The sequence below is a fragment of the Fistularia commersonii genome, chromosome 10, assembly GCF_037954325.1.
Source record: "Fistularia commersonii isolate RoL2024-O1a breed Wild chromosome 10, RoL_Fcom_v1.0, whole genome shotgun sequence".
In the NCBI taxonomy this organism is placed as follows: Eukaryota; Metazoa; Chordata; class Actinopteri; order Syngnathiformes; family Fistulariidae; genus Fistularia; species Fistularia commersonii.
Window position 1 is genome coordinate 19,413,052 of NC_141293.1, and position 24,028 is coordinate 19,437,079.

General features: G+C 41.0%; 1 protein-coding gene across 1 annotated transcript in view; it reads left to right on the forward strand.

Moving 5' to 3' along the window:
- mgat5b (alpha-1,6-mannosylglycoprotein 6-beta-N-acetylglucosaminyltransferase B) overlaps positions 1-24,028 on the forward strand; it is a 111,885-nt gene that overhangs the window by 19,235 nt on the left and 68,622 nt on the right. The window contains exons 3-4 of the mRNA XM_086154236.1: positions 7,062-7,206; positions 22,388-22,497. Coding sequence (XP_086010362.1) covers positions 7,062-7,206; positions 22,388-22,497 — 255 coding nt within the window. The remainder of the gene's footprint in view (positions 1-7,061; positions 7,207-22,387; positions 22,498-24,028) is intronic.

The following is a 24,028-nucleotide window of genomic DNA, read 5'->3' on the forward strand; positions in this document are numbered from 1 at the left end:
CTTTCTCTCTAATGAATATTTGAATTGGGAGTGGTCGAAGTGCAGGGGTTTAGCTGTGTGTGTGTGTGTGTGTGTGTGTGTGTGTGTGTGTGTAAGGGAGCAAACGAGGAGGGAAATTATAAATTTATCGTGTTGACAGAAAAGATGGAGAGGTCCAACTCCCAGCTCCCCGGCCAGGAAACGCCAGCTTGCATATCTCGCGATGACAGGATTTATTTGTCCGGCCGTGGCGCAAAAAAAAAACCAGAGACAAAGAAATTGTTGCATGTAAATCAGATCGGACGCATCGGCACAGCGGATTAAGGCGGCCGCATTTATCAGCCAAATACCTTTTTTCCATTTCGTCGAGCTCGACTTGAAATTAAATTTCTTTTTCGATGTCATACGACAGCGATACGTCATAAATTAACCGGATTATGAATAAAAGATTTCCTAATACCACGTACAGCCAGCTTTAGATCACCGCAAAGAACAATTGTCTGAAATAGGCGAGCAAAATATGATAAAGGACTACAAATGTTTATCCGAAGGATTATCTAAAACAAAACAAAAATATCAATTCTATCTGCACAATATCTGGAGCCTGATATCCATTCTGAGGAACACAAATCCAGCTTAGGCGCAATGCCTCAACCATGAGACGACTCCTTTTCTGAATAAATTTGATTCCTTCGTTCAGTATCTATAGCGCCCGGCAAGTGAGGCACGGCCTGTCGTGCCTCACTTGCCAAAAAAATGTAAAATGGAAAAAAAAAGAATTAAATGGTTATATTTATCATTGTTTTCCACTGTAAAGTACTGTATTTTCCGCACTATAAGGCGCACCTAAAAGCCTTTAATTTTCTCAAAAACCGACAGTGCGCCTTATAATGCGGTGCGCCTTATACGTGGATCGATATTGGTTAATTATGGCTACTGTGGTCAGGGCGCGTCGCCGAAGTAGCAAACAGTAAAAGGGTAAAAAACAGTAAAAGGGAATTCCAGTCCCACCACTTGTGTGTTTAAAGACCCCAAAATGGCACCTTTCAAAAGACATACTTACGACGCAGAGTTCAAACTCAAAGTGATCGGTCACGCAGTAGAACACGGGAATAGAGAAGCGGCGAGAGAATTTAACATTAACCAATCAATGGTACGGAAGTGGAGGAAGCGACAAAATGACCCGCGCCCAGCAATGAAGACTAAACAGAGTTTCCGGAACGCCCACAGTTGGAAGACAAACTTGAACAGTGGGTTGTTGAACAGAGAGCAGCAAGTAGAAGCGTCTCTACAGCGCTAGCTAGCGACATGAAAGTCGATGAATTTAGAGGCGGTCCTTCTCGGTGCTTTCGTGTTATGAAAACCTTTGAACTGTGACAAATGGAGTTGGAAAAACATTGTTTTCAACAAAGGCGGCGCAAATACCGGTAAGAGCTTCCGGTACGTACGATACCTTATTGTGAATGCACTAACTTGTTTTGGGAGTGAACGGAGTTGTCAGAACATTGATTTGGATTCTGTCAATGAAGTTTGACTGACTTATCTGACTGTTTTGTTGACACAAGATGAAGCCACTAGCGGATACATAACGCAACCCCAGCCACTACAGTCGTTTCTATTCTATGCGCCTTATAATCCAGTGCGCCTTATATATGAAAACAGTTTTAAAACAGGCCATCTATTGAAGGTGCGCCTTATAATCCAATGCGCCTTATAGTGTGGAAAATACGGTACACTGCTCCAAAAAATAAAGGGAACGCTCAAATAACATATCCTAGATCTGAGAGAATGAAATATTCAGATGACGTACTTTGTTCTTTACATGATTGAACGTGCCGACAACAAAATCACACCGAAATGATCATTAGCATCAAATTTATGAACTCATGGAGGTCCGGATTTGGAGTCACACTCCAAATGAAAGTGGAAAAACAAACTCCAAATGTCCAAATGAATCCGTGTTGCTTCCTAAGTGGACGGTTTGTGTGATTGTCTTGGAGTAACATTGCGTCGTTCAAGTTTTCCCTTTTTGAGCAGTTCATTCGCCTTGGCAATTTAGCGTGTCAACTTGATGCATGTTTTCTCTGAAACCAGCATTGTTTTTATACAGGATATATGTATCTGTTCCTTCGGAGAGAAGGTCAGAGAAGCCAGACTGAAATGGTTCGGTCATGAACAGAAGAGGGCTCGTGAATATACTGGATATATATGTATATGTAAGTGTGCAGGGGTTGGAGCTGCCAGGCAGGCAGTCTTGAGGAGGACTAAATAGAAGATTTATGGATGTCTTGTAAGAGGAGATGAAGTTAGTTAGTGTGAGAGACGAGGATGCAGAGAATTTGTTTAGATGGAGGAGGTGGATTCGCTGTGGCGACCCCTGAAGGGAAAAGCAGAAAGGAAAAGAAGAACAAATAGATAGATAAGGGTCGGCAGATTTTATTATTTTAGTGGGTCACATTTATTTCGTCTGTTATTTTTCGTTAGGCGCGGTGGTTTGCTGTTTCACCTCACAGAAGTCCGATAGGAGGCCTTCCGGCTTGGAGTTTGCAAGTTCTCTTTTGCTTCCACAGTCCAAAAGAGGGTCAACAGGAGACCTTGGATTGGCCAGATGGGTGAATGATTGCGTGAACGGTGGTTTGCGTGCACGTGTCACCTTGGAATTGACCGGGATGAATCCCGCCTCCCATCCAGTAACAGCTGGGATTGACAGATAATGGATGAATCCATTTTTAAGGTGGTGAAAACACTGTTGGGATTGTTTTTAATCACCCCTTCTAGAAAGCAAACAAACAAATAATATATGAAGTTAATACAGAATGTAGAGAATCTTTTCATTTTGGTTAAAAAAACTGTCCAATCCTTTTTTTTTTCCCTTTCACAATCAGGATTAGCCTTTATTTCCGAGTCTTTCGCAGCATTCATCGGCCCCCGTTGCAGACCAGAAGACAAAAGCTGCTCATGGCTCAGGCTCATGTGAGGGAATGAGGTGTTTATCATGAAAAAGCAGGAATAATCAGGGAGCGCTAGCATGAGTCCCCTCTTCGGAGTCACATCTGTGACCTAGGTTGGTTTTTTGGGGGGGTAACAGGCAGTTGTTTACATAACAAGGTTGTTTCCACTCACAGCTAGCCAACATGCAAATGTTGATCTTGTAGAATATCGTTCTTATATCGATCATGTCGCGACACTTCTGAAAATTGAGTCGTTAAAGGGGATTAGCCGGCGCTAAATCGGTCCTTTTCTGAAGCGGCAGACGGTGGCCGACTGGGAGTATCAACTCAGAATACACCTTCGTCAGCACCTCAGACCTGCACCGGGAGAAGAGTGAAGAAAAAAAAATCACATTAGTCAGTGTTTCCCAAGAGGCGGTCGAGCGCCGGGGCAAAAGGCAGCTTAATGAACAGTTGATTGCAAACATATATAAGGTTCGGTTCAAAAAATGTACCGTGTCGGAAGGGTGTTTGGTCTCAGTAATGGTGATTTATAAGAGCTGAGCGCCACTGTGGATAAATGTGAGTTTTCCCTCCCACACTTTAGCCCAGAAGGGTTCACATTTCCAGCGGTAGACTGACACTCCCTCCGTCACCTAGCAAATGTATGTGACGGACATTTTGCCCCTCAAGTCCTCGTTGGAGGATCATTGGGTTCTTATCAGAACATTTCATTTTAACTTTCCTGTACCTTTGCAAAATGATTCAATTACACACAAACATTACTTTTACGCATCAAGAATAACCCATTGTGTATTTAAAATTGATTACCCCAACGTCGACCTCTTATTATTTCTTATCCATACATAAATACTAATACATAATGTGATGATTTCATTGTGTATCACTATTATGACAATGTGGGCGTTTTGTAAAAAGGAAGGAAAGATGGTACAAGTCGGCAAGAAAACAACTACTGCGGATGTTTTCAAATCTAAGTTTTATAAATCATTTTTTCTGAACTGGGAGCTCAAGGTTCTATCTATCTATCTATCTATCTATCTATCTATCTATCTATCTATCTATCTATCTATCTATCTATCTATCTATCTATCTATCTATCTATCTATCTATCTATCCATCCATCCATCCATCCATCCATCCATCCATCCATCCATCCATCCATCCATCCATCCATCCATCCATCCATCCATCCATCCATCCATCCATCCATCCATCCATCTCTCTCTCTCTATGTATGTGTATATATATATAATGCATATGTATATATATATGCATTTATATATTTATATGTAAATGTGTATGTGTGTATATATTTGTATATCTGTTTATATATGTGTGTGTATATGTGTTATGTGTATATATATGTGTGTATATATAGGTATGTATATAAATGTGTGTGTGTATATATATATATATATATATATATATATATATATATATATATATGTTATACAATAATATGTAAATATTTTTATAATATAATAATATATTTAGTTATATAAACACAGGGCCACAAACTGTTCAGACTTGCTATGTTGCAGCAGAGGGAGTAAACACTGCAGGGTAGCGATGTATTCTTATGCTCATTGTTGCAGATCACAAAGCAGCCGCAAAACTTTCCCTGCATACACTTTAACTGCTGCTACAAAGCTTAAAGAAAAATGAATTGGAATTAATTCAGTCTCTGGCTTTTATGCCCCTCATCTTTCATTTCCACGGGAGGAAACGTCATCGTCAAATTGTTAAATCATTAAAAATGAGATTATTTAGGGCTCGTTCGCAAACAGATATTGTCAAAATAATTAAAGGAGGGAAAGCGAAATGAGGAAATATGTACAGCCAATAATGCAATTCACTTTTAATAAAAGACTTCACTTTTAAGACTTTGTGAGTTGGCTTCCCAGTGCTGAGTCTTGACAACAACCGGCGCACTGATACATTGTTGGACTTCTTTTTTACTTCCATCCCTAGTCTGTTTACTGGCGATGTGATAAAATTTCTTTCTGATAAAGAGGACTTTCTCCTCTGCGCTGGTGATCAATGAACTCTGACAGAGGAAGTGAGTTTGCAAACATTGCACTTTCGAAAGCATAATGCAATTGATGTGGGGACGTCGAGAGGTGAGGCTTTATATTTTCTCATTCTCGATATGAGGCGCTCGCGCTTTGTTTCTGATATTTTCTCGCCGGAGGCAATAAGCTGGCTGTAGTTTTCTCGGCCACAAAATGTTCACATAACCCTTTCAGTTTTTTTTTCCCGTTATCACGCTCATTACTTGGCGTGGGGCTTAGCGTGATCAAACAAAGCGTTGGGAGGTCAGGATCGCACGTTGACCTCCTTTGACCTTATTGTCTGTCGCCGGATGCTAATTGGCGAGGCGTTTACCAACAGAATCTCTACGGTTTACCACCATCTAGGTCATTAATTATCCAAGCGGACCGAGAAGGCAAAGCCGATACCGTCGGAGTATATTACCGATCCCCGTGTCGGTAGAATGCCGGCAGTGAGCTGTTCATTTGAGCTGTTCAAAAAAAAAAAAAAAAAACTACCCTTGACTGTGTTTTATATTTAATGATGAGGCTGTGGAATTTGGTAAAAACAGAGAAAAATGGAAAAAAAAAAAAAAAAAGGTAAGGCCATCCAGGTGGTTTTTTGTGAAAAAACTTAAAAAAAAATTGTCATACATCTATTTTTTTTTTTTTGTTGCTTTGACCTTGATTATGGTTGTGGCTGAAAGTCAAAAACAATTCCAGAAAATGACACATTTCACAAAAAGATTAGCGAAACAAATCATCAAAAAAGATAAAAAATAAGTAATACAAAAAAAAAAAAAAAATGTTTTTATTCATCATTCACTCCAGGGGTGTCAACATCAATTTGTTTGGTCGAACCGTGTCAGTGGGTCAGAAAAACACATTTTATTTGAAATATTTATTTTATAAACACATTCTGTTATCTGACTACAAGGGATATGTAATCAAAGCAGCGAAAGTTCGGAGTTTCAGGATAGACTTTTCCCAAATGGGATGATTCATCCTCTGAGATTTTATTTTATTTTTTTATTATTTTCTTTCCTTTTTTTTTTGTGTCCTTTTTCGAACAGAACAGCTTCTCGCACAAGCAAGTTCTGTCAAACACACAGAAAGTCGAGACGTGTGAAACGAAGCGCGTTGCCCCGCCGGAATTCGACCGGGCTTTCACATGGGACAAGTGCACGGTAACAAGAGTGCGCATGTGTGTGTGTGTGTGTGTGTGTTTTCTAAGCCGAGTAGCTGCTTGATCCTGAGTAAATGAACCAAAGGTGCGAGATTCATCGAAACAAATATCCTAGCGTTGCAATCGTTGTAATTAGCAGTTATATTAGTTTTAAATCGGCGGTTTAAATCTGGTAAGACAGAGGCTGAAACCATATCTTGAGCTGATCTGAGTGCTTGTGAAAGGGGAAAAAATATTAAAGAAAAGGTGCCTGTGGAAAATCAATTCATTTTCAAGTCTCTAAAACCTCTTATGTCGTTGCTTTTCTGCGTCGTATTTGGATGGAAATCATTTCCTGCGAACCGTTGGCACAAAAGCGTGGACGTCGCCACGACCGGCACAAGCAGCGACGCACATCTGAGTGCTGGACTTGTTTAAAATGCATTAAGATGGAGCCGGGTTTTAAATTAGATTTAGGTTCTAGTCCTGTTGTCACTTTGTTTCTGGCGGCTGTTTATTAGTCAGTGTTAGTTGCTTGTTTTGAACACAGCATTTCGTCTGACCGGATTTCGGCACTTTCTGGTGAAATAGGAAGGTTTTGATCTTCTTTTTTGTCTTTTTTTTTCAATTTTTTCTTTTTACATTTCACATGATCTCCATTCTCATGGGCAAGAAAGGTCAACAAAATATTCTTGAATTAATTTTTAGTGAAAAAGAAAATTTGGTCAACACACCAAAGCGTCCTCGGGAAAGTTGTTCCCCGCGGCCTGTTTAGCGTTGTATGCTGTAATGGCTGAAACTGCAGCGCTATATAAGTTACAACCGTTTAAAAAACACTGATGAGCTACTGTTACCATGACAACAGTAGAGCATGATGACCACTATACCCCTATACCTCCATATAAGTTTAGCAGCATGCTCTCTCTTTTCTAGTGCTGAGTGGACAAGAATCTCGTGGGGTCCTGAGGAAGATCAGCGACACCTTGGAGATCATCATGAAGAGGATGGACGCTCTGTCCAAACTGGGAAACACCAGCGACTCCCACAGGCTGGAGGAGCTCACGTTAGCCCTGGAAAGGTAAGCCCTCCGGCATCTTTAACGGTCGCTTTTAACAAGCCGGATGCAGTACAAGTGCTGGGTTGTGCAGGCAGACTCCCTGCTGCTGTAACACCAGACTCAAACCTGAGAGGCAACCATCTGTCACTTTTGTCAGTGTAGGGCAAGTCTGCGCTGCGACGGTGTAAAAAAAAAAAAAAAAAAAGTTAAATGCCAACCGGAGAATAAATTACCCGAGTTCCCCTCACTCTTGCGTCTTGAAGAAAGACAGAACCGGCTCGTCAGGCTTGTTGTCTTGACAGTGTTTTGGGACAGAAATGCTCCTCGAGCAGAATAACTGATGAAGTCGCGCTGGAGATGTGAGCAAGTACAATGTGTGTGTGTCTGAGTGAATATCATCGCCGTCTTAAAACATTTCCAAGTTCTTCAGAAAACGCAAAAACGTAGCCGTATGTTGAACAAGGAATTAATTTAGGAAAAAAAAATACCTTCTTCTAAATTGGTGACAATATAATTTTGTGGCTGCGGTGGAAAGTTTCAATCTTAAAGTTGAATGATTCGTTTATGATCCGTTATGTCGTCGCCTCCAGATAAAGTCATATTTATCTACAAGGTGCTTCATGCCAAATCATCCTTTGGCAAGATACTGAACCTCCACTTTGTCCAAATGGTCTGGTTAGAACCTTGTATGTCTGTGCAGGGTGAATGCACTCCAGTGTACCTCTTTAGTACTGCAGAAGACAACATATACATTGTATGGCCAAAAGTATCGGCTCACCTGCCTTGACTCACCTATGAGCTTCAGTTCCATCCCAGTCCTAATCCATAGGGTTCAGGATGATGTGGGTCTAGAACAGCTTCAAGTCTTCTGGAAGGCTGTCCACAAGCTTCAGGAGGGGGTTTATGGACATTTCTGACCGTTCTTCCAGAAGCGCATTAGTGATGTTGGACCAGAAGGCCTGGCTCTCGGTCTCGGGTTGAGGTCTGGACTCTGTGCAGGCCAGTCAGACTCTGTCATCCATGTCTTTCTGGATCTTGCTTGGTGCACTGGTGCACAGTCATGTTGGAAAAGGAAGGGTCCAGCTCCAAACTGTTCCCGTGGAATTGTCCACCATGTCTTGGTATGCTGAAGCTTTCACTGGAACTAAGGGGCCAAAAACAAGTCCACACCATAATCCCCCCTCCAGGGAGCTTCACACTTGGCACCATGCGGTCAGACAAGTAGCGTTCTCCTGGCGACCGCCAAACCCAGACTCGTCCATCAGATCGCCGGATGAAGAAGCGCGATCGGTCGCTCCAGAGAAGGCGTCTCCACGGCTCTAGAGTCCAGTGTCTCCATGCTTTACACCACTGCATCCCAGCTTGCATTGCACTTTAGAATGGAAACCCATTCTATGAAGCTCTCTGCTCACTGTTCTTCAACTCATCTGAGGGACACATGAAGTTTGGGGGTCTCTAGCCATTGAGTCCACTGACGCCGCTCTGTCAGTTTACATGTCCCAACACTTGGAGGCTGAGTTCCTGTCCTTCCCAAACACTTCCATGTTCTCCTGAACCAGCTGACAGTTGACGGTTGTGGCATATTTAGTAGCGAGGAAATCTCACGAGTGGATTTGTTCCACATCCTATCACAGTTCCTGCTGGGATTCATTGAGCTCCTGAGAGCGACTCATTCTTTCGCAGATGTTTGTAAAAACAGTCAAGGTGCTTGAGTTGATACACTTGTGGCCATAGAAGGAATTGGAACACCTGATTCTGGTTATTTGGATGAGTGAGCTAATACTTTTGTCCATTTAGTGTAAGAATAGACCGTTAGTTCATTCATATTCTCCTACACTCGGCAATGGAGGCTCTCCAACATTCGTTTTCTTCAACCCAACCACAGTTAACCTGCGAAGACACGGGGAGAACATGGAGACTCCACACAAAGAGGTCTTCAGTCAGAAATGAATCAGGGACCTTCTTGCTACAAAGCAGAGGGTGCAACCACTGAGTCGACCCCATCCTGGCAGTATATCACTTACACTGGTAGCGGTGTAAAAGAAATCGATATGTATCGACATATCGATCCGACAGCTGACGATCCGATGCATCGACACGTCCGCAAGAGTATCGATCCATGTATGCATTTTACCTGTCTCTTTTTAGTCTGCTCTGAGGCGTAATTCTCACGGTAACCTACTTTATCTCCACCTACTTCGCTTTCCTTCCCCTCTTTCAGCACAGTCTTTCAGCGGACACACCCTCTTTGGCACAGCACTCGCATTTAAACATTCGGGAGGCGGACATTGATATGGCTGAGAAGGACGCGGACTTACACACTCCTGTAGGTTTAAAATCGTTCGAGTGGAAGTATTTCGGCTTCCGCAAAAACGGGAAAGAATTGGTAAAGGATGTGGTGATATGTAAAGAATGTCGAATTGAAGTTAGCTACCGTGGCAACACTTCTAATTTGTTGGCTCACCTGAAAAGACGGTATGGTGTTGTTGAAGGCGAATGTTCAGAAAAAGCACAGCGGAGTACATTTTTCCCACAAAAGTTACCGAGCAGTTCGAAAAGGGCCAAAAACATATCGAAGGCAATTGCCTTCTTCATATGTAAAGACGCAAGGCCGTACAGCGCGGTGGAGAACGAGGGCTTTAGCTACCTGCTCGAAACATTGGAGCCCAGATACAACGTACCATCTCGGCAGCACTTCAGCCAGTCATGCATTAAAAAAATCGTATCGTAGTTAAAAAAAATTGTATCGAATCGAATCGTGGGGCATTTTTAAGTATCGAAAAAAAATCGAATCGTTGCCCTGAGAAATCGAATCGGATCGAATCGTCATGATGGCTCTGATTTACACCCCTATACACTAGTGCTCAGAAACATTTCAAAAAACGTTCACAACGTTTCAGAATTTTTTTGGATTTAAATAAAGCCGGTTGCTTTTCGCGTCGGACCTGCAAGGCGTGAGGCGAGCAAACATTCTACGCATCTTGAGCGTAGCGAAGTTGCCGTGCCGCTATTTCAGCCTTAGCATGGAGCTTTGCAGAAATAGTAGGAGATGAATATCAGGCAGAACATTAGCGCAACCCTGCGATGTGAATAAATAGATTCCGCGGAGGCCGAGGATTTAAACTCAAGCTTTCTGCCCCCTCAGTGTCAGGAGTTGATAAAGGGTTAGTTCTTGGCACAACACTTGTTGGGGGTGGGGGGGCTCCGCGGCCTGATGATGATATTTGCACGATGGTTTTCCAGCTTATTTGCACTCATGTTAATGAGGAATCCAATGTGCGCATTAAACTTTGGTCTGTCATCAACGATGTTTACAATGTCACTCGTTTATCGCCGGTTAGAAGATCAAGATTATGATATTTCATTGGAGCCATTACAACACATCGTTTAAAACTTTAACACCATATAATATGAAGCGTGTTGAAATAAATCCGGATCATTGGGGCATTTTTAGTGAAACAGAAATTGTGAAGTCTGCATGATGGTTTTTGTTTTCTAATTCAAGTGCAGGCAAGTTGAAAGATTCAGTTCATTTAAAGTAAAGCTCCATCAGCAAATTTGATTGGATTTGAAAAAAAATGATTAATTTCTTTCAAATTTTGACTAAAGAAGACATTTTTTTATTTTTAAATTTGAAACGAAGTGGTCGGCACTTCTCATGAGCTGACCAGAAAAGTTGCAAAAATCTAAATTGAAAAGCCCTTAAATGGCTTTAAATCAGCACATCAGAATTTAAGATAAGATAAGAACAACTTTATTTATCCCAAAGGAAATTGTCGTGCCAGAGTTTCAAGCAAAAACATAACAATAATGGATAATAGCAGGAAGGAGGGAGGATAAGAAATACAATGAAATATAAATTGTCAAGGTTACAAGAGGTAACCATGAACTTTGGATGAAACGCTGAGAATTAAGAGCTTCAATAGAAAAGATTTGCCTTTTTTCTTTTAATCATTTATTTTCTAAAATGTTTAGCTGTCGGCATGTTGATGCATTGGTCAGCACTTCCACCTCGCAGCAGAAAGATCCACGGTTCAGTTCTGACGGGGGTCTTTGCATCTCCCTGCATCTGAACGGGTTTCCACCGCGATTCCCTGTTTTTGCAGGATTAGTGATATATATATATGTATATATATATATATAATGAATGATGAATGAAAGTAATGGAGTGTCACGGAGCACGTGTACAGATCATTTCACCCCTTATTTTTTTATGAAAAAGATGAATAATTTTCGAAAATAAACAAACAAATAAATAAATAAGTAAATCTAAAAATATTAATGTAATTTTAAAAAAAGCAGAAAAAAATTCAAGACCGGTGCATTTCATTCCTGCGATCTTGATACTTCATTTTAGGAACATTTAGTTATTTAAAAGAGATTTTATTCATACAGTCTGAAGTGAGTTCTCGTTTAATATCGTGGCCCACAAGCCCTGTTGCAATTAGATCGTCTTAAAAAAAAAACAAAGAAACTTGTTGACTGCAAATTACTGGTACATAATCACAGATTGGGAAAATCCTGTTCATTTATTTATGAATGATTAGCATTTCTACAATCTGGCCAAACCGATTTCCGCCCGGTTTTGATTTTGCTCTTATTTGACGGCGCAAATCGAGGACGGTTTGCAAATTTAGCTTCACATTCTTCACCCACATGCAACCTCGCCATGATACTAAATAGTGTAATAATATGGTGGCTCTTCTCAGCGCTGGTGGGTAGTGTGTAAGCTCTGCGGTAAAAGAAAAGGTGAGCTGACCTGCCTCTGGGAGCCCGTGGGTGTTGTCTTGTTACATGCAAAGACACACTTGACCTAAATCCACCACTGGATTCCTCTTATAGTATCTGTTTCCGTGCACATATTTGAAAGTAACAGGCACAGAAAGGGAAGCAGTTATAATTTGTCTTATGCGATCAAAAAGATGGATCTCTTTTGCGCTCGCGGTAAGTTACCCAATGGGAAATGCAAGTAAAATACACGGAGCCAGACATTTGTCTTATACACACCACGAGCCCAAATTAGAGGAACCACCTGTTTGTCTGAAAATGAGCCGGTTTTGATGAATTTCTGGAAAAGCGTATCTCGTATTGCTATGTTTCCACCGAATCGACTCGTTCCTCACGCGACACGTTTTACGGGCTGCAGATCGACACTAAATCCCCGATACTAGAATCACGAGATGAAACCAAAACCACTAGAGCTCCGACGTCGTCGTGGCGACGCAGGACGGGATCGGAGCCGATCAGCCGATCCCAGACATCAGAAGGTCTAGCGGCCGCGAACCGTGGGTGGTAGAAGACTCATGGAGTGTTATCTATCTTCGCACACACATCTCTTTATCGTGTGTGTCGGTTTCAAGGAAACACTATTGCCTCAATATGTCAAATAAACATGCATTTATGGGCTATTTAGAGGATTTTTACATGTACGCTCTCTTGAATTCTTTTCTATCTGTCAGTGCAGCATTAACTGGGATACTTTTGGGATTTACCTTTTTTTTTTACACGAGTGCTTTTCGAGTCTTCCAAAGCACAAAGAGAATCAGCACAGATCAGGTCTTTGGAGAAGCTTGTAGATGCTGCCATGGTTACCAGACACCTGCATCATGTGTACCCTCTCTTTTAAAGGCCAATGCACGCTGAGCTTTATTTGTGGTCTTATAAAGCACATCCATGAATTAATGAGGTGCCCGTGGACCCCCTTCTAACAAGGAGCCTGAGCCAGAGGTGATTTATTAGGTCCTCAAAATAGCAGGTAATTTGCCCGAGACGATAATGATTTGAGATCCTGCAGGCTGGAGATCTGAGATCGTGATGGAGGTCGGGGTCGAACTGGGCGATGGCGGCTGAAAGTGGTAAAATTGGAATAAATAGACGGATAAACAGGAACCGTTTTGACCTGTACACTATGATTTATTTCAGTTTTTGAGTCAAGCCTGAGCGTTTTACACTCTATCACCTACAACCCCAAACCTTATTATATATACAGTATATTTCTGCAGATTTACAAAATAATAAAAACTAAAAGAGAGTTAAAAACATCCGGTGGCTACAGCCTTTACTGGGGGTCAAACAAACTAATTAGACCTTAAATGCTACCAAGACAAAGACATAATAGTTTACAATAAAGACGCAATTGCAATGACAAATTCTTTTCATGACAGCATTTGAGCCGACCTCAGAGATATTTGTCATATTTTCACGTCGAAAAATTTCACCCATCTGGCGTCCGGTGAAAAAAGTAACGAGGTCGTCCTTTTGCCCTTCAGCAAGTCATGAATATGGAGCGTGAAGGAGCTCTCATCGGCCGTCCCTTTGCGTATCTGTAGTTTTTCTAACCACATAACACATTTTTTACTCCTGAGACGGTCATGTATGTAAATAAAGAGGATATGAAGGTAGTCGTCGTGGGAAAGGAGGATCCAGAGAAAAGGTTTAGATGGAGAAGGTGGATCGGCTTTGGAGACCCTTGAAGGGAAAAGCCCAAAGGAGAAGAATAAATATGTTTATTTTTAAATAAATATATCTAAATAAATATTTTGCAAAATCAATTTCCTTCCCATGAGGACAATGGGTTTATTTGTGTGTAATGTACATGCAGGGAATATTAAAATGTATGGTCCTCTTCAAACTCCCAATATATTTGACACGATGCCGTATTGAATGAAAGTATCTGAGGATGCCGAGATCTAATTAGGGAAACCCTGCAGGCTCCGGCAGCCACAGGTGGCACTCGGTGAATATTCCTTCACGAATCCCTGTCCTCCGACAGGAACTTCCTAATTGGCGGCATAAAGACACATAATAAATGCTGATTCAGCTTTAAAAGCAGCGTATAGGGATGTCTAACCGGTAAATTATAAATCAAGATAAATAAAAAACAGATGTAAAAATAATGAATGAATAACGTGAGAATAAATGTAAAATAAAAAAAAAAAGCAAGAATAAATAAAGAAAATAAGGGGAAAAAAACACCATAATGGATGATTATTTATCAATATGTTTTGTATATTGTCTGGAGGAAGACCAAAGAGAAGATTTATGGACATAGTGAGAGAAGATATGAAGGTAGCTGGTGTGAGAGAGGAGGATCCAGAGAATAGGGTTAGATGGAGAAAGTTGACTCGCTGTGGCGACACCTGACAGAAAAAGCCGAAAGAAGAAGATGTTTTGTATATTGTATTTTGTATATTTTGTATTTTGTATATTATATAGAGGAACATCTAGAGAGGTGGAGGTATGCTCTGGAAAGGAGAGGAATGAAGGTTAGTGGCAGCAAGACAGAATATATGTGTGTCAATGAGAGGAACTCGGGTGGAACGGTGAGGCTACAGGGAGTGGAGATCAAGAAGCTGGAGGATTTCAGGTACTTAGGGTCAACAGTCCAGAGCGTAGGAGAGTCTGGAAAAGAGGTGAAGAGACGGTCCAAGCAGGTTGGAATGGGTGGAGAAAAGTGTCAGGGGTACCAAGAGATAGAAGACTTTCAGCCAGAAGAAAAGGAAAGGTGTACAAGACAGTGGTGAGACCAGCCATGATGTTTGGACTAGAAACTGTTCCAATGACCAAAAGACAGCAGGCAGAACTAGAGGTTGCAGAGATGAAGATGTTGAGGTTCTCTTTGGGAGTGACCAGGATGGAGAGGATCAGGAATGAGTCCATCAGAGGAACGGCACATGTTCGATGTTTTGGAGAGAAGGTCAGAGAAGCCAGACTGAGATGGTTGGGTCATGGACAGAGGAGGGATAGAGAATATATTGGTAGACGGATGCTGGAGTTGGAGCTGCCAGGCAAGAGGTCTGGAGGAAGACCAAAGAGAAGATTTATGGACGTCGTGAGAGAAGATATGAAGGTAGTTGGTGTGAGAGAGGAGGATCCAGAGAATAGGGTTAGATGGAGAAAGTGGACTCGCTGTGGCGACACCTGAAGGGAAAAGAAGCAAGAAGAAGATGTTTTGTATATTGTCCAGTTGAACTCAGGGAAGGTGCAATAGGACTGAAGACGCTGAAGAGCATCTGTATGTAAAGGAAAGCGTCCGGCGTCAGATTTGAGTTAGGCTTTTCAGGCCGCTCCAAATGCAACGTCCTCATATGAGGACGTAAGATTTAAAATTGCGCGGCTAAACGTCCGTCCCTCGGCACGTGAAAAGAGGAACACCTCAGTTAATTTCCCATGACTTGAGTTTACGCAGCCAGGGTTATTTAATGAGCCACATCGGTTCTAAATTTCCTGCTAACAAGTGCGCTCATTAAAATAATCAGCTTAAATATTGTTTCCCTGTAAAACAGGCCAATTAGAGGGGAGGGAGATCACGCAGTCGGCGCCTTGTACGTTTTCGGGGGTCGGTGTGTCAAAATCCTAGCTTTCTTTTGGTGCTTTGCTCCTGCTTGTGAAATGTAATGAGTCCAACTGTGGTCCGGGCTTGAAGAAAGAAATTCAAGCCGTAATAAATGATTGAATCGGCAGCACGGTGAGCTTCCGCCTCACAGCCAGAACTCACAGCCAGAAGTTGGATTCTGACGGGCCTTTTCTGTGTGGGCTTTGCAGGTTTTCCCTGCTCCTGCGTGGGTTTATCGTTTCCCCCGACATCCCAAAATAGGCAGTAGGTTCATGGAGACCCTAAATTGTGTGTTTCTCCAGAGTTTTAATGCCACACAATATCGCATTTATGGAAGGAGCCAAATGAAAAACAAACTGAAAAGCTTTTTGGTCCTGACTGGAGTTGTAGGAACCTCATTCATTCATTTTCTATAATGCTTATCACACAGAGACGTACAGTAAACCCTTGTTTTTCACGGGGTTTACAAAAAGAACCCCTGATAGGCAAAATCCGTGAAGTAGAAACCTTTATTTTTTCTACAATTATTATACAATTAAATACTCTATTATACATTGAAAATACTCTATTATACATTGAAAAGAACAAACCATTTTACAGGCTCAATCATTTGTTTAACAAATAAAAGTACTGTACTTTAGAAACGTTTTTTTCAACAAATAACTTCTGTACTGAACTGTCAAATAATAATTTTAATCATCAATGTGAACAGAAGGCTTTAAATTGCGGAGAGTAGCTCCGCCCACCGTGCAAAAAGGATGGAAATGGCTGTAGTGAACACCTTTTTCCAGAAAAAACAGGAACATAGGGTAACTTATAAGAGCGGAGGTAGGAGCACGCAGGTAGACTACATCTTGTATAGACGACGTAACCTGAAAGAGATCAGTGACTGCAAAGTAGTTGTAGGTGAGAGTGCAGCCAGACAGCATAGGATGCTGGTTTGTAGGATGACTCTGGTGACAAGGAAGATGAAGAGGACAAAGGCAGAGCAGAGGACAAAGTGGTGGAAGCTGAAAAGGGAGGAGTGTTGCATGGTTTTCAGGGAGGAGTTGAGAAAGGGTCTGGGTGGTCAGGGTGAGCTTCCAGATGATTGGACAACTACAGCTAGTGTTATCAGGGAGACAAGTAGAAGAGTACTTGGTGTGTCATCTGGAAGGAAAGTAGATAAGGAGACTTGGTGGTGGAATGAGGAAGTGCAGGAGTGTATACAGAGAAAGCGGTTAGCGAAGAAGAAGTGGGACACTGAGAGGACTGAAGAGAACAGACAGGAGTTCAGGGAGATGCGGCGAAAGGTAAAGATAGAGGTAGCAAAGGCAAAACAAAGGGCGTACGATGACTTGTATGCTCGGTTGGATAGTAAGGAGGGTGAGAATGATCTATACAGGTTGGCGAAACAGAGAGATAAAGATGGAAAGGATGTACAACAGGTCCGGGTGATTCAGGACAGAGAGGGAAATGTATTGACAGATGCTAGAAGAGTGATGGGAAGATGGAAAGAGTACTTTGAAGAGCTGATGAATGTGGAAAATGAAAGAGAGGCAAGGGTAGAAGAGGTGACTATTGTAGACCACAAAGTAGCAAAAATTAGTAAAAGTGAAGTGAGGAAGGCACTGAAGAGGATGAAGAGTGGAAAAGCAGTTGGTCCTGATGATATACCTGTGGAGGTGTGGAAGTGTCTAGGAGAGGCAGCGGTAGATTTCCTGACTAGATTATTCAACAGGATCTTAGAGAGTGAGAAGATGCCTGAAGAATGGAGACAAAGTGTGATGGTGCCTATTTTTAAGAACAAAGGGGATGTGCAGAATTGTGGAAACTATAGAGGGATTAAGTTGATGAGCCATACAATGAAGTTATGGGAGAGAGTAGTGGAAACTAGACTGAGAGCAGAAGTCAGCATTTGTGAACAGCAGTATGGCTTCATGCCTAGAAAGAGTACTACAGATGCAGTATTTGCGTTGAGAATGCTAATAGAAAAGTACAGAGAAGGCCAGAGGGAGTTGCATTGCGTTTTTGTAGACCTAGAAAAAGCATATGACAGGGTGCCAAGAGAGGAGCTCTGGTATTGTATGAGGAAGTCTGGAGTGGCAGAGAAGTATGTTAGACTGGTGCAGGACATGTATGCTCGCTGTGAGACACTGGTACGGTGTGCTGTAGGGGTAACCGAGAAGTTCAAGGTGGAGGTGGGACTCCATCAGGGATCAGCTCTGAGCCCCTTCTTGTTCGCAATGGTGATGGACAGGCTGACAGATGAGGTTAGACAGGAATCCCCATGGACCATGATGTTTGCGGATGACATTGTGATCTGTAGTGAGAGCAGGGAACAGGTAGAGGAAAATCTAGAGAGGTGGAGGTATGCTCTGGAAAGGAGAGGAATGAAATTTAGTCGCAGCAAGACAGAATATATGTGTGTGAATGAGAGGAACTCGGGTGGAGCGGTGAGGCTACAGGGAGTGGAGATCAAGAAGCTGGAGGATTTCAGGTACTTAGGGTCAACAGTCCAGAGCGTAGGAGAGTTTGGAGAAGAGGTTAAGAGACGGGTCCAAGCAGGTTGGAATGGGTGGAGAAAAGTGTCAGGGGTACTATGTGATAGAAGACTTTCAGCCAGAATAAAAGGAAAGGTGTACAAGACAGTGGTGAGACCAGAGATGATGTTTGGACTAGAAACTGTTCCAATGACCAAAAGACAGCAGGCAGAACTAGAGGTTGCAGAGATGAAGATGTTGAGGTTCTCTTTGGGAGTGACCAGGATGGAGAGGATCAGGAATGAGTCTATCAGAGGAACGGCACATGTACGATGTTTTGGAGAGAAGGTCAGAGAAGCCAGACTGAGATGGTTGGGTCATGGACAGAGGAGGGATAGTGAATATATTGGTAGACGGATTCTGGAATTGGAGCTGCCAGGCAAGAGGTCTGGAGGAAGACCAAAGAGAAGATTTATGGACATAGTGAGAGAAGATATGAAGGTAGTTGGTGTGAGAGAGGAGGATCCAGAGAATAGGGTTAGATGGAGAAAGTTGTCTCGCTGTGGCGACACCTGACGGGAAAAGCCGAAAGAAGAAGAAGAAGCTCCGCCCACCGCGACCCGAGGAATTGGATTAAACTGGGGAAAATTAAAAATGATTATGAAAAAAATTGCGGACAGTTGCAACCTTTTTGCATCCTTATTAAAACTTATCGCTGCTGTCGTCCTTATGTTTTTTTCTTCCTTCTTTACGGAACGAACGGAAGGTTCATTAATTCCATAATGCCGACCTACAGCCGCATAGCTTTTACCTTCCCTTAGCATGTCCAGAAGTTTAACTTTATCTGCCATAGATAGCATCTTCCGCTGCCTTTTGGGCCCATTTGTCGCTCCAGAGCGTTTTGTCAACATTATGGGTTTTAGAGAAACTCGAAATTGCAAGAGAATTTGCACGTACGGCATGTAAATTTTAGCCAATCAGAATGCAGAACACAATGCATGATGCAAATCCGTGAAGTAGCGAAACCGTGAAAAGTAAACCGCGATATAGCGAGGGATCTCTGTGCAATGATTCACCCTCTCCTTCACACATCTGGGCGAGTCGGGTCTCCAGTGAAGCTCCTCCATGGTTTTGGATGTTTTAGAACCCGGGTAGAACGTGCAAACTCCACGCAGAGAATCAGGACCTACCGTATCTTTCGGGGAGAGCGAAATGCTTACCGCTGCGTCGTTATGCCGCTAGTTGGAAATTTAAGAAAATAAATAAGTTAAAAAAAAAGTAATAAATATTTGCTAATTCAGATTTTTTTTTTTCAAGATGATACATTTTCTGAAAATTTCCTCCAAATTTTATGGTTGTCTTTGGATGAAAAACGCACTAATTTAAAGCCATTTCAGGTCTTTTTTCAAGCAATTTCATGAAGTTTACAAAGTTTTCTGGTTAGTTGATGATTACCTTGGGTCAGTCCGCAGGCCACATCTTTTTTATCCAGTATTTTCAATCAATATTGAATTTATAAACTCCTTATTTTTTCCTTTTGTTTAATTTTGCATGGATGATTATATACAAAATTATATCTGTACATTTACTGTATCTGATCATTATGATTTTGAAATTGAAATAAAATGCCAAAAAAATGTAAAGATTTATATTGTGATTTCCATTTTGATTCCTAGTCAGCCCGCGCAATTAAAATTAAATCAAAAATGCGGCCTGGCGGCCAAAATAATTGCCCGGCCCTGCCTCGGGAGATTTGTCTGTGAGGTCATTGTTTGTCATTTTTAGGATATTTTGTGTAAATATTAAGAGCATGTCTTTGGAGGTTGTTCATCTGGACCAGCCGCTGCTGTACAAACCCTCCTTACTTAGACCAGCACCAAACCCCAGATGTGAAATGGAAACTTCAAGGAGAACACAAAAAAAAAGCAGTTTCCACAATGTGACGACGGCTTAGTGCAAAACCTGAATATTTCAACAATCAACTATTGATCATCTTATTATCCTTTCGGGTTCTCCCTTCAGGGGTCACCACTGCAAATCACTTTCCTCCATCAAACTCCTTCTTCTCTCCGTGCGACTTACTTCATATCCTCTTTCACTCCATCCATAAATCTCCTCTTCAGCCCTCCTCCAGGCCTCCTCCCTCCATTCATCCTTTGATTCTTACCTAAATTTCTTTATTTACATTCTTAATTTACACATATATCCGCAGTGAGAGTGACACGTGTGAAAAGCTGCGGTATCAAAATCAAACTCCAGTTATAAATGGCTTAATCATACAAATTTAATGTGATCTATCGCCGAAGGTAATCAGGAGAGTCGTGACCCGCTCTCCTCTTTTCAACCTCGGCTCATGAAATATTCACTCCGAAAAAGTTCTCAAATGCTGAATTGGCTTTTGAGTTATCAAAAAATAGGTAGAGTATCGAAATAGGTCCAGTGTAAAATTAGGTATAGTATAGAAATAAGTATAGTCTAAAAATATGTATAATATAGATATAGTGTATAAATTGGTCTAGTGTAAAAGTAGGTATAGTATATGAATAGGGATATAGCGTAAAATAGGTATAGTATGTAAATAGGTATAGTATATAATTAGGTATAGTGTAGATACCGTATATAACCAGGTTTTAAATAGGTATGGTGTATAAATAGGCATAGCGTAAAATAGGTATAGTATATAAATAGGTATAGTATGGAAATATGTATAGTATAGAAATAGGTATAGTATAGATACAGTGTATAAGTAGGTATAAAATAGGTATAGTGTAGCAATAGGTATAGAAATAATATAGAATTAGGTATGGTATGTATAGCGTAGAAATAGCATAGAAATAGGAATAGTGTAAAAATAGGTAAAGAAATAGGTAAAGAAATAGCTATACTGTAGAAATAGTGTAGTAATAGGTACAGTATAGAAATAGTTATAGTATATACATAAATAGGTATAGTGTAAAATAGGTATCGCATAGGTATAGTATAGAAATAGGTAAAGTGTAAAAATAGGTATAGTGTAGAAGTAGTATAGAATTAGGTATAGTGTAGAAATAGCACAGAATTCGGTAAAGTGTAAAAATAGGTATAGTGTAGAAATAGTACAGAATTCGGTAAAGTGTAAAAATAGGTACAGTGTAGAAATAGTATAGAAATAGGTAAAGTGTAAAAATAGATATAGTGTAGAAGTAGTATAGAATTAGGTATAGTGTAGAAAAGTATAGAAATAGTGTAGAAGCACATCTTTGTCCTTCACCGGTCTGAGGGTCCTTCACACACCTCACACACTTCTGACAATGAAAAACAAAAAGGTTTGAACTTGAGAGGAATCACATGTGGATCCAGGTAAATTGCATATTGAGCCCAAACCCGTAATAAATGTTTGATTCAGAGACCCGTTCTTGGGATGATGACTGATGTGGTGGCTGATGGGGGGAATTTTTTATCCGGGAATGAAAAGATTATTTTTGTATATTTTTTTCACATGGGTTTCTTGACACAGACAAGCGTCTGAAAAGTATTTTCTTTTGCGGATCAAACCAGTGAGTGGCACAGTGACAACTTTAGACTCTTACTAAATACACTAATGTCCCATTCCATAGCTTACGGAAATAAGCCTTCACAAACATCACTGATAAACAATTCTCACATTTTGTGTCAGGAGCAGAAATGTTAGATTAGAGAAAGAAAACAATTAAATACAAATGTTTCTTTCATAGCATGTTGGAAAAGGCGTCACTCGGGTTACGATCCTTTGCTATATGACATCATAACTACACTGCTCTAAAAGTAAAGGGAACGCTAAAATCACACATCCTAGATCGGAATGAAGGAAATATCAACTCGTGTTTTCCTTCAAATGTTATTTGTTTCTGCAGAGTTTGGTGTTAAAGTGCTGCTAATAGTTCCACATCATTCAAACATGTGAAACCCTTTCCTTTTCAAAAATATTTTCTCCTTGTTCTGTCTAATTATTTATGTACGTATGTATTTCTTGATTAATTTTTTCAATTATTTATTTTTCTGCTGCGCCACAGAAGTCAGAGGATATCCGCTCTATGATTTAATTATTTGCTTTTATTTCCCCCAAAGGAGCCAGTTGAATATTCTCCGTCACTTCTTTTTTTTTTTTTTGATCTCAAATAAATTATGCGCTACTTTTTTTCATTTTTTTTGTTCTGTTTTTGTTTCGATTTCACAGTTGAATTTGCAGACAATTAACGTTTTTGTCCAGTGACAGTGATAAAATGACAAATACAGCACGAAGGAGGGAGATCAAAGAAATGTTGTGTCCCGTTTCTTGTCGGCACACTTGATTGCAATTTTTTTTTAAATAAGAATTTAGGTCATCAGAAGATGTTTTGTTTCTGAAAGTATTTTTAGATCATCCTCTTTTGTTTGTGTGAGTCAGGATTCAGCCTATAGGGCTGGTGGAGCGGATCCAGGCCATCGCCCAGAACATGTCCGACATGGCACTCCGGGTGGAGCACATACTGCAGCGCAGCGTTACCGGCAAGAAAGGTGGGATTGATTTACACACACACACACACACACACACACACACACACCTGGTGAATTTCAAATTCACTGGAAACCCTTCACATGAATCTCACCTGTCCATTTTCAATCCGTGCAATCTGAAAACACTTAAGCCCACCTGTCAGGCCCGGCTCCCGAGGAAGAGCCGGAATGCACAATTTATATCCGAGCGGCATTTCCTGCTTGATCTTATAAAACATGACAGACATTTCCTGTTCAAACAGCACAGCGCCGCTATTGGACGTTTAACCCTCTGTAGGGTTTTAGGGCAAAACCGGTCTGTTCCCTAGAGGAGAAATGAAATAAGGATATTTTAATTTATGTTATTCTGTCAAGGCACTTAATTATAAATTCAGTTATTTTTCCACCCTCCGACTCCTCAGTGTTGAACTTTTAGGCAGGGAAGAAGTGGATATTTATTTCCAAAGCCTGTTTTTAAGTCTTGATATAAGTATAAGGGGCTTTTATAACAGATACACAACACAGATATGCACTTGCCTTCTTTTAATTAACACATTATCTTGCTTAGCTAAGGTAAGCTTGGATAATCTTCAACTTTTCTCTGGATGATTTGCAAGCTGCCTAAACTCGGTAGCGTTTTTTTTTAGGTGCTTTATTTGACAGTTTCCCACAAGCTTTGTGTAATTTCAAGAAAAAAACAATTGTTGGAGATATTGAAAGGTCACTTGTTAAAAATAGGTGAATAGATGATGTGATGTATTAGTTTTTTTTCACTTTGAGGTACACACTGATGTCCAGACTATTGATTACAAAGTTTAAAATATATATATTTTTAAACTAGTCCTTGCATTTGAAAGACGCAAGAAGTGATCAGAGAAATCACCAAGCAAGATGTTAAATGATCACACTTTTATTACAAGAAATTCAAAAGGTATTCATCCACTTCTGGCTTGAAAAAACATGAAATCTTTGCTAAAAACACAGATCCATTATAAGCATTGTCTATTACAGTTGACTAGCAAGCAGCTGTGGGCTGTCAGGGCCAGCCAGGCCTTCTCTGCTGGCCTAAACATACTCAGAATTGAACCTGTTTGTATTTTTATTTTTCGTAATTATGGAAATTGCTCTCCATCGGCTGTCCTCTTCGTTTTAGCCACTTGGTTGTGCTGCTTCCAGTGTTGTTTACTGTCGTAGAGTTTTAACCGATCATAATACAGCTAGCTTGTGTTGTTGGGCTCTACGGAATCTGCTCGAGGCCTTCAGAATCAACAGAGCAGGCTCCTGTATGCTAAGTGAACAATTCTGAAAATGCTGCGATCTCGAGTCCTTGACACCACGGCCTGCTGGGAGGTTTTACGCTGAACTTGACAGATAAGCTCCTGAGAGGTTGCTCTTTGCAAAATATCTTAACAAAACCCGGAGTTCTGCTAGCTACCAACAGCTAGCGCTGTACTTTTTAATTCACGGTGTCTGGCGGATTAGAAGAGAGAGATTTGGTCAAGACAGATCTTTCATGAAAAGCTGTATCTCGTGTGAAGAGATGCTAGCTTGC